General features: G+C 40.9%; 1 protein-coding gene across 2 annotated transcripts in view; it reads right to left on the bottom strand.

The window, feature by feature from the left end:
- The window catches only part of Tsg101 (tumor susceptibility 101), a 31,309-nt gene that overhangs the window by 10,068 nt on the left and 9,371 nt on the right, over positions 1-11,870 (bottom strand). Inside the window, exons 3-7 of one of the 2 annotated variants that reach the window (XM_031386730.1) lie at positions 11,276-11,341; positions 9,124-9,287; positions 7,230-7,356; positions 3,689-3,755; positions 1,203-1,294 (exon numbers count right to left, since the gene is read on the bottom strand). In XM_031386730.1, the coding sequence (XP_031242590.1) occupies positions 1,203-1,294; positions 3,689-3,755; positions 7,230-7,356; positions 9,124-9,287; positions 11,276-11,341 (516 nt within the window). The remainder of the gene's footprint in view (positions 1-1,202; positions 1,295-3,688; positions 3,756-7,229; positions 7,357-9,123; positions 9,288-11,275; positions 11,342-11,870) is intronic. The other variant, XM_031386731.1, reaches the window with a different exon arrangement.

Consider the following 11,870-nt stretch of genomic DNA (forward strand, 5'->3'; position numbering starts at 1 on the left):
TGTGCAGTGAGGAGGAAATGGGGTAGTGCAGACAGGGAAGTGTGCAGTGAGGAGGAAATGGGGTAGTGTAGACAGGGAAGTGTATAGTGAGGAGGAAATGGGGTAGTGCAGACAGGGAAGTGTGCAGTGAGGAGGAAATGGGGTAGTGCAGACAGGGAAGTGTGCAGTGAGGAGGAAATGGGGTAGTGCAGACAGGGAAGTGTGCAGTGAGGAGGAAATGGGGTAGTGCAGATAGGGAAGTGTGCAGTGAGGAGGAAATGGGGTAGTGTAGATAGGGAAGTGTGCAGTGAGGAGGAAATGGGGTAGTGTAGATAGGGAAGTGTGCAGTGAGGAGGAAATGAGGTAGTGCAGACAGGGAAGTGGTATAGTGAGGAGAAATGAGGTAGTGCAGACAGGGAAGTGGTATAGTGAGGAGAAATGAGGTAGTGCAGACAGGGAAGTGTATAGTGAGGAGGAAATGGGGTAGTGCAGACAGTGAAGTGTGCAGTGAGGAGGAAATGGAATAGTGCAAACAGGGAAGTTCAGCAGACGCTTTCAAACGCTGTTTTAGGGCATGTTTTTGTGTGCTAACGATAGCAGTCCAGTAGGCAAGAAAGGAAATGGCTGAAATGATAACCCAGTGTGAGTTAGAAGACATAAGCTCCAGTAGAGAAAGTCTTCAGGCAGAAGCAGAGACAGGCCAGAAACAGATGGCCAATGCCATGACTAAAGAGATGTACAAGTCCTCCAGGTCAGACAGCTGGAAAAAGCAAACACCACTGGTGGGCGACACCATCTTACTAACCCTTTCATGCTAAGTCCAAATGTGCTCTCCTACAGTCAGGTCACAAGGCCCTAGGATTTGCTAGTACCCAACCTTACTTTGGGGGCTTTGTCTTTAGAACTATTCCAGTGGCTTCCTGCTTCTGTAAAAGTGATCCTTAGACCCTAGTGACTCAAAACATGTGAGATCCACCAGTAAGAACGTGGCAAACAGGAAAGAGTTAGTGAATTATCAGTCACATTTTTAGACTTCTAAATGGTAAAGGAGAAGGCTCATTCACAGAATGGTAAATCACATCAAGTTTTATATAACAAGACAGTGATCACTATCGTTTTCCAATATGGAAGAATCTTCTAAAATTTTACATGTAAAAATGAAATACATGTTTCACAACAGGAGACCTTGACTTATAAAGAAAAATACAAATGCTTCTACTTACCAACAGTGGTCACAGGAGGCTGGGAAGGGTACTGTGAACTTGTTGTGGCAGGGTATGGGCCAGCAGGTGGGTAAGGACAGCCAGGATAACCACTATAGAAAAGAACACCAAATGTAAAGATGACCCAACACTACAGCGCTATGAGAACTCCACTGAGAGAGTTAAGACTGACATATTGCCAGATAATGAGCGTGAAGTTTTAGAGAAGAAGGTGTTCATTCAAGAAATAGTGTATGGAAATTACACTAGGTTTGAAAATAAACTGTCAAGGCCAAGCATGGCAGTACATGCCTACAATGTGGGAAGGAGGCTCAAGCAAAAGGATGCTTTGAGTATAAGCCAGAGGCTGGAGAGACGGCTCAGTGAGTAAGGGTGCTTGCTGCTCTTGCAAAGGACCCAGGTTCAGTTCCCAGCATCACATGCTGGCTCATAGCCACCAGTAACTCTAACTCCAGGGAATTTACAGAATTCCAAAAGAGGAATCTGACATCCTCTTTTGACCTCTGTGGATACCAGTATGCATGTGGTACACAGAGTTTCATGCATATATATAAAAAAAAACAATCACATACATTAAAAAAGAAAAAGAAAGAAAAGAGAGAGATAGGAGGAAAGAAGGAAAGAAAAAAAAAACAGGCTTGGTGGTGCACAGCTCTGATCCCCACACTCAGGAGGCAGATGTAGAGGATGTCTGTGATTTTGAGGCCAACTACATAGGTCTACATAGAAGACTCTAGGACAGCCACAAGGATTGTCTCACAGAGTATGAGGCCAGTTTGGGCTACAAAGCAAGACTCTATCTCAGAAAACTCAAAACAATCAAAACAACCTATAAAACAAAGCCCAACATGTAGCTCACACCTATAATCCCAGCTGTGGTGAGTTCCAGACCAGCTGGAGAAATGGCTCAGTTGTTCTTGCATAAGACTGAGGTTCTATTTCTAGCACCCACACAATTGTCCAAACTCCAGTTTCTGAGCTTGTAAGGAACCAGGCATGTGGTGCACAGACATATACATGAGAAAAACACTCATACACATAAAGTAAAATAAATATATCTTTAAAAAAAAAAAAAGTGGGGCTAGAGAGATGGCTCAGCTGTTAAAAGCACTGACTGCTCTTCTCAAGGTCCTGAGTTCAAATCCCAGCAACCACATGGTGGCTCACAACTACCCATAATGGATGTGTCTGAAGACAGCTACAGTGTACTTACATATAATAATAAATAAATCTTTAAAATAAAAAAAGTGTGAGCTTCTATATCAGGAAAAAACCAAAGTAGAAAATGGTCAAATGGTCTTGCTTGGCTCTGATTATATAAGGTTACCTTCAGAGAGGCAGAAATTGCTAGAATATTCCTAAGGACAACATGGGTCTTCCTGGTAACCTTAAACATTCACTCTGAAAGCAAATCATTTTTTTTGTTGTTGCTTTTTATGTTTTTGTTTTTCGAAACAGGGTTAGCTCTGTTAGCCCTGGCTGTCCTGGAACTCACTCTGTAGAGCAGGCTGTTCTTGAACTCAGAAATCCACCTGCCTCTGCCTCCCAAGTGCTGGGATTAAAGGCGTGCGCCACCACTGCCCTGCATGAAAGCAAATCTTTAAAAATCTTTTTAAAGATTTATTTGTATTTATTTTATTTATTTATTGAGATAGGGTCTTACTATGAAGTCTTAGCTGGCCTGGAATTTATAAAGAACTACTTGCTTCTGTCTCTGGAGTGCTGATGCCCAGCTATTATTTTTACTTTAAGTGTGTATATATGTGGGTGCTAGTGGAGACAAAAGAGAATGTTGGATCCCTTGTAGCTAGAGTTCCTAACCTGGGGGCTAGAAGTCAAATTCAGGTCCCTTTGGAAAAGCAGAAAGTGCTCTTTAACTAATGAGCCATTTCTCTAACCTTTATAAACTTCTTTTTTTTTTTTTTTCTTCTTTTTTTTCGAGACAGGGTTTCTCTGTGTAGCCCTGGCTGGCCTTGAATTCAGAAATCCACCTGCCTCTGCCTCCCAAGTGCTGGGATTAAAAGTGTATGCCACCACTGCCCGGCTATCAACTTCTTAAAAAGGAAAAAGCAAGAATTTTAAGGCCCCAAACCAATCAAGATTACTGTTATTATAAAGCCTGCCCACAATCACTCCTCTTGTAAATAAAACAAGGCTGAATTTCTCTAGACAACTTATACCTCCCTTTGGAATTATGGGCACATATTGACAAAATCCCACCAATAAGCCAAATATGATATATAATAGCATACCTACATATATGTATATAGGCATGTATATATGTGTGTGTATATACACATACACATGTTTGACTGTCTCCCTCCCTCCCCATACCAAGGCTGAACTAGGACTGTGAGTTTACTCAGTAATATCTATCTCAAAAAACAAACACCAATATACCAACCTCACTGAATTCCAACTAATTTTATTTAATTCTCTAGTTAGCATTATTTTGATTCCAAACATAACTAATAGATTTTCATTACCTGGGGTTGGGAGGGTATCCAGATGGATATGCAGAGATTCCACTTGGCATGCCTGGCATGTAGGAGGCTAAAAATAATTTTTAACATTTGAAAGTCATATGCACAATCCTGAATATAAAGGCTGTAGAGCAATATGAACCACTATCAAATCACTGCAGAATTTCACACCAAGAATCCAATCTCAGCTCAAAACAAAACCAACATCTGGTCTACATTGTTTTTTTAAGGAATAAGTAATTTGAAGTCTTTTAATTCCCAACTCATTAAATGTGAGTAACACTCATGCAAATCACAGGAAGAAATGACTGGCAGGCAGGCCAACTTGGTAAGCTTTACAGCGCCACGGTCACCTGGAACAGGCGAAGGTAATGCTGACCTCATCTGGTCTAAGACTGCTTCTTAGAGGGCAGCCACCGCTGCATCTAAGAAATCTTGGGACATTTAACACCAGATTGACTTAATTGCATAGTTGGTTTTGTTGGCTTGCTTAGAACTTAAGACTCCAAATCACAGTAAGAAATCCTACACAAAACTTACATCCACACTCTTTAGATTGGCTTTAAAAAGCTTGGAAATATTAGGGGAAAAAAGTTAAAAGCAATTAGCCTTCAAGAATGCCTCATTCATTTATAGAAGCCTGTAAGGTCAGTGGTGCCAAAGGCTAACTTTGGCCTAGATGGAAAAGGACTTGCCTTCAGAGTTTACTTTTCTCATTAGATCAATGGTGAATCAACACTTAAGTCAATAGACAGGAACTAGGGATTTGGTGGGGGTAGGGGTAGGGAAGAGGTGGGGAAAATAGAAGAGAAGAAGAGAGGAGAGGAGAGGAGGGGAGAGGATAACAAGAAGAGAAGGAATCCTTGGCCATATGTTGCTTAGAATCCAGTTGGGGTGAATCAAAGTGGCTATGTTCTGTTAATTGTGCTGGTAGGGCAAGCAAAGACTGCTATTTATGGGATTACCCATGAAAAGAGCTAATTTAAATCTAAGAGACAGATCAAGCCTCTTAAGGTTAAGGTTAAAGGTAGATCTAGCAGAGGTATGACAGATGAAGCTTGAAGAAAAAGACATGGAACCTTTCAAGAATAACCTTCTAGTGACAGAATACAAGCAAATGGGAGAAGTAGGCTGGGCTGCTATCAACAATAGACTTGGAAGTCTAACAGATCAGGGTTTACAGCCTTCTTAAGATTTATCAGTAGATACTATAATACTTTTTCCTCAGTATAATGAAGGAAGAAATTCAGTATTTCATTAAAAAACAAAATTAAACAACAACAAAAACTCCCCAAATCTTACAACTCCATTCCACACACATAGACACTTTCCAAGCAGGAAGCACAGTTGACATTGAGTATCTCTTAAACAAAGTGACTCTGCTGTAATGTACTAGCAATACACATGGTCAATATCACTCACTTCTATGCTGGTTTCTCCAATGTATAAAGCACCATCTCTGAGTTATAATTTCCTCATAATCATAAACAATTTTCCTTTTCTTAAATATGTGTCACTTCAGGGCCTGGAGAGATGGCTCCATAGTTAAGAGACAAAACATAGCGAGACATACAGACATACAGACGGACAGACGGACGGACACACACACACACACACACACACACACACACACACACACACAGTTTAAGGGGCTAGAGAAATGGTTCAGTGGTTATAAGCATGTACTGCTTTTGCAGAGGACCTGAGTTCTATTCTTAGCACCCACATTGGACAGCTCACAGCTGACTACAACTCTAGTTACAGGGTATCTGATGCCTCTGGCCTTCTCAGGCACCCGCACTCATGTGCATATACCCACATAGACATACTCATATAACATTAAAATAAATTTTAAAAATGAAGTTTAGATATAATATTGACTTTAATTTTATGTGTCTGAGTAGTCTTGTCTGCAACTACTTTTACACATGCATGCTTGGTACCTGCAGGGTCAGAAGAAGGATCTTCCAGAAGTATAATTATAGATTGTTGTAAGCTGCCATATGGGTCCTCTGCAAGAGCAACAGGTGCTCTTAACTGCTGAGCTGTCTCTCCAGTCCCATAACACTGACTTTTTAATGACTTAACGTCTCACTATGCTGCCCAGACAGACCCTGAACTCCTACGCTCACACAATTCTTTTGGCTAAACCTCCAAAGTCTTTGGAACCATAGGCATACACTATTGCAGTTGTTTTTTATAATTTCTTGTAACATGACTTATCACTTAAAAATTACCCTGAGTTGAGCAATGATTTTTCAACTATTAAATATTTATTCAAATATATATCCAAGATTCTTAGCTATTACTTAGTACATGTATAGGAGGAATCCAGACCATTGTTCACAGTCAGACCTGATGATAATGATGGTTATTATCTAAACGTCTAAAATGTTATTACAATTGGAATGGATAGACAGTACAATGGTCTCTTAGTGATTTACTTAAAACTAGCTCTTCAGTGCTTGAAGAGACAGTGAGTACAAAACTAGACTGCAAAAATGAATAGTGTGAGCTTTACTATACTTTCAAAGGCAATGTGGAAACTAAAAGAAATAGAGAAAGGTTCCCCTTGTCCCAAGTGGTAAATAAGTTATCTCAACAAACAAATGGGGAGATCAGTCTAGGAAATATTTGCCACTTTAAACTCAGAACACTCAGTCAAAACAATCACTAACATCCTTAACACAGGAAGCAAGAGTCCTAACAAGCTTATGCTGGGTAGGGAGGTAGGGGGTTGGAGGTGAGGAGTGAATGGGTCACTTTTACATTCTCATTCTACTCAAGAATCAAGATAGTCTTCATGAAAATAGATTTAAAATAAGAGAATGACTTTAGAAAGAAGGAAATAAAGCTCACATAACTGGTTTCAAAGAGAAGTTTGTCAGAATGACAACTTAAAACACAATAAAAACAGTACAAAGCAAAAACGTCAAAACAAGTAAGTACAACCAACTTCCAATTATCCAGGATGATTCTGAAGTATCAGCAAGAATCATTCAGATAAATAGATCAGGATGGAGCTATCCCAGAGGTGGACCAGTACTGTCCACTTGCTCTCACCCTTCTGACAAGGTAGTCACAAATTGGCTGTACCAATGAGAAGCAGCCAAGAGCTAGATGTCCAATTGTGTATACCCAGAATAGCTCAAGGGAGTGAGCTAGCTGACTGTAATTAATTCGCTACAACATTGATCCTGAATCACAGAGAGCGCTCAGGCTACCTTTTAAAATTACATCTGCTTTCCAGGTGGTCAAATAAGGCTCTTCCATGGCATGCATAATTTAAAACTTCTAGCTCTATTTGGCATCTTCTCTTCCATTCTAGAATCCAGAACATCCACACTTTGATTTTCTACCCACAGATGGAAGCCCAAATGCCAGTCTTTGGTAGGAACCTGTACATGCAGATGTGGGGCCTCAGAATACTTCCCAAAACTCCACTAACTTGACAAGCTAAAAAATAAAGTGAAGTTATTTTAAGAGTTTTGCAAGGCTTTGTTTTGTTTCTGCCAATTTTAAAGTCAGATCTCAATGTACTTACTATTTGGTGGCCCTGTTGCTGTGTATGGTGGGTAGGATGCAGAAACAGTAGGCCGGGAGAACACTGGAGGCTCCTCTCCAAATATCACAATCATGATCTGAATAAGCTCCAGCAACTCTGACCGTGGCTAAAAAGGGGAGGAAACCCAAGAAATTATGTCACTTATAATTAGTTCTCAGCAAAATAGAAGTGTTTAGCATTATTGTTGTTAGTTTTCAACTCTCTGACAATCTTCTTTACTCTCTCAGCTTTTTATTATCTATATGCATGAGCACATAAGCCAGTGTGTGTGCAGAGGTCAGAAACAACTCTGCAACCAGTTCTCTCTTTCCATCCTTACTTGAGTTCCAGGAATCGAACTCATATCACCAGGCTTGTGTGGCCTGTGCCCTTACCCAGGAAGCCATGTGGCTGGCCCAGCTATTTTCCTGAACACACCAATTTTCAAATGGGATCATAGGTTACATGAAAGCATGGAAACACGCCTGAATCTTCTTTACCTATACATAGCTCTCTTTTTTGATGTAGTGATACTTTACATACTGGGTATCACTTGTAAAGAAGTACAGAGCAGGCACAAGCCTTCCACTAACAAGAACTAGTGAACAATAAAAGGGACTGGGCCCAGTTAAAGCTAGGCTCTTACAAGTTCATTCTATCTCTGATTTCTCTCTCAAAATAAATGTGGTTAATTCTGGTTGTCAACTTGACAACTAAGAAGGAAGACCCTCCCTGAGTGAGCAAACCCTTCCTATCTCAGCCCAGACACAAAGAGGTCAGAGGGCAGCACTCTGTTGCTCTGTCCTGCCCATCTTTTGAGTGCATTTATGTATCTAGCCCTCTGCCAGCACTGCTGCTGCTATCTCCTCTGACACTGGACACCAACCTTTTCTGGCTTTCTTGTGTGGACTGACAACTACTGGACCTCTAGGCTTCCTCCAGGCATTTAACACAGGACGAGACTGCTGAGGCCCCACCCTTAGGGGCTGAGAAGCTACTGTGCTCCACCACTGTCTACTCAACCCAACAAGCATATCAATCTAATAAGTCTCTTTCGGGGCTGGAGAGGTGGCTCAGCAGTTAAGAGCACAGGCTACTTTTGCAGAGGAACCTTTTGTTGCTTTCAGTTCCCAGGACCTACATGGTGACTAACAACTGCCTGCAACACTAGTTGCAGGCGATCTGATGCCATCTTCTGGCTTCCACAGACACCAGGCATACATGTAGTGTGTATACACATTTAGGTAAAACATTCATACACACACACACACACACACACAAAATCTTTAAAAACAAAACAAAACCTTCTTTTGTAACATATTCACTGTATTGATTCTGTTCCTCCAGAGAACATCAATACAATATAGGCTTCTGATTGTGGTATAAATGCTGTTCTGCCAGTAACACTATCAGAGGCTGAAACAAAAGTTCCCAACTTTTACCCTTGACAGTAATGGTTTGAAGAATAAGATTTGAGTTCACAAACATATCCCATCAGTGTACCCATTTTAAAAAGTAAGAGTCTACCACTGAACTTTGTCTAAGTTTATATTCAAGTAAATAAAGTAGGGAATGAGCACTATGGATTCTTTTACAGAACCTTTCAGCTAGATAATATTACAGCTCATGTCTATCATTTTAGTACTTGGGAGTCTAAGGGAGAATTGATCTCTACAAATTTGAGCTCAGCACAATTTGAGGTAGACACCTAAACAAACAAACAAACAAACAAACTCACCAAAATGAACAAGGGAGTAAACGAGAGCCCCAGTTCAGTGACTAGTCCACCATCTGAACTTACTTACTTTGCAATGTTCCTTGAGTGTAAACTGAAGAGAGAAGCTAGTAAGCAGAGCATACAAGCAATCACTTAATAGAACCAAATAATACTTACGTGTTTCCAGTCATGTAGATACGGTAGGTAGATTTTCCCATTTGCATCCACATGCTTTCCTGTTTTAATAGTCATTGAACTAGTAGGCTTAACAAAACAGATAGGGGGGTTATATGGGTATGTGTCCAGCAGCCACAGGCATATTGGAATATTATATATATTACCTGAGAGAGAAGAAGAAACCTTAATTACTCTACTTCTATTATTTTTCAGGAGTGTAACACACAAGGCTGAGAGCAACACACACCACCATGATTGCCACTAGGGCTATTTTTAAAGCCCTTCTTGGAGCTTTGGCACGTAAGCCACCCCAGAAAGTAAAAGTGATGACTGCTTGCTGTGGTCAACATTCTTTTGGTTCGTCCAATTTAATGTTTGCTTAGTCTCAGCAAAAACATGTTTCACTTAAAGAAATTAGATACTAATGACTTCTGATTTCTTTTTCTCAGCCCCCAAACACATCTACAATGTGTAACTCTTTTTTTTTTTTGTTTGTTTGTTTTGTTTTTCGAGTCAGGGTTTCTCTGTGTAGCCCTGGCTGTCCTGGAACTCACTCTGGAGACCAGGTTGGCCTCGAACTCAGAAATCCATCTGCCTCTACCTCCCAAGTGCTGGGATTAAAGGTGTGCACCACCACCACCCGGCCTCCCTATGTTTTTAAAAACAAGAATCCCCCACAGTAATTTGGATTCATATTCTAAGAGTCACAAAGAATGGCTGAGGGAAAAGGGTGCTTACTTTAGATGAAATCAGTATTTATGTACACTTCCACAACCTGCATCCCTTAACAGAGCACACTCCCCAGGACACAACCGTGGAGTTAGTAATTAAACTTCAGTTCAACACAGATGCTCTCGGTTAACTGCTTTTTTTCCAGGACCATGTTAGGCATAAGTGTCATGATCTCTGTGATCTTTCCATGTGTCCTATTCTTCTTTTTTATCTTAACTGCACAACAATCACAGAACTGTAGTGTAATGTCTCCTCCTCCCACCCCCCCAGGTCTATAGCAGTGGTTCACAACCTGTGGGTTGTGACTCCTTTGAAGGTCACGTATCAGATATTCTGCTTTTCAGATATTTATATTACAATTCAAAACAGTAGCAAAATTTGTTATGAAGTAGGATAATTTTATGGTTGGGGGTCACCACAACACGAGGACTATATTAAAAGGTTGCAGCTTTAGGAAGGTTGAGAACTACTGCTCTACACACTTGTTTCAAGCTGATGGTGATATTCTGGGGCCTGTTACAGGACTAGGTCACTAGGGAAGGACCTCTGAAGGTTGTACTGGCCCCTGGTCCTAGCCCCTCTCTCTGGCAGCATGTCCTAGCTAGCCACAAGGAATAATAAACATAACCGTTCCAAAGCAGAATAGGTTTAAGAAACTGAGCACTTGCTTATCACTGAGTACAGCAGAATTAACTGGTTAAGAAAGACTAGTCATCCAAATCAGTATCATTACCAATATGATAACCATAAATAACAGGTGCCCTTTATTGTCTGTTTAGTACACATCAGGCTAGTGGCAAGCCTTTCTATGTGTCACTTCCATGAACTGTCAGTACCCAATCTATGCATTATTACTTTAGATCACACAGCAGAGAGTCAAACCTAATTCTGTCTGTAAGGCACCATCTCACCACTGCACAGTACAGCTTCCCATGGCTGGAAAGGTATGAGAGAGGCTGAACTAGCAGACACATAAGATCCAATACAGTGCTATGATTCCAGGAAACATTAAGTTCCAGCTGACTTGTGAGGCACTTGCGTACTGCTATAGCTTGACAGAGGAATTAAAAACGACAACTGTGTGAGGTGCTGCTGCCAAATAAAGTCAAATTAGGACTGAAGTTAAAAATCTGTTGTCAAGAAGGCCATTAGAAAGTACACTTTGGCCGGGCAGTGGTGGCGAACGCCTTTAATCCCAGCACTTGGGAGGCAGAGGCAGGTGGATCTCTGAGTTCGAGGCCAGCCTGATCTACAGAGTGAGTTCCAGGACAGCCAGGGCTACACAGAGAAATCCTGTCTTAAAAAACACCAAAAAAACCACCACCACCAAAAAAAAAGTACACTTTGCACTTTTAACTTTTTGTTAGTATGTTCTTGCCTGCAGATACATATACCACAAACACACAAATATATTATTTACCTCGATAACGCACTGGGATTGTACCAGTGAGGTTCACCAGTTCCCTGGAACTGCCATCATTAAAAACTGAAAGGAAAAAAGACAAAGACTTAACCACAAGCTTTTTTGTACACACCACCAGGTAACTATGGGATGAAGCTAACTTTTAAGCCCATTTAAAAATCACCTTGAACCTTTCATCTCAGCACTGAGAGGCAGAGGCAAGCAGACCTCTGAGTTTGAGGCCAGCCTGGTCTATACAGTGAGTTCCAGGATAGCTAGGTTTACACAGAGAAACACCGTCTCAAAAAAAAGAAAACCCCAAAAACCCAAAAAAACCAACTAAGTAAATACAATGAAAATCACTCTGAAACTTCCGGCCATGTATGCCTGAAATGGATACCAATGATTAAGCAAAAAATATATTCCTAATAAAGTTGTTTTTAACACATTTAAGAATAAATATATTGCCAGACGGTGGTGGTGCACGCCTTTAATCCCAATACTTGGGAGGCAGAGGCAGGCTGACTTCTGAGTTCGAGGCCAGCCTGGTCTAAAAAGTGAGCTCCAGGACAGCCAGGGCTACACAGAGAAACCCTGTCTTGAAAAACCAGAA

The sequence above is a fragment of the Mastomys coucha genome, unplaced genomic scaffold (assembly GCF_008632895.1).
Source record: "Mastomys coucha isolate ucsf_1 unplaced genomic scaffold, UCSF_Mcou_1 pScaffold21, whole genome shotgun sequence".
NCBI classification, from domain to species: domain Eukaryota; kingdom Metazoa; phylum Chordata; class Mammalia; order Rodentia; family Muridae; genus Mastomys; species Mastomys coucha.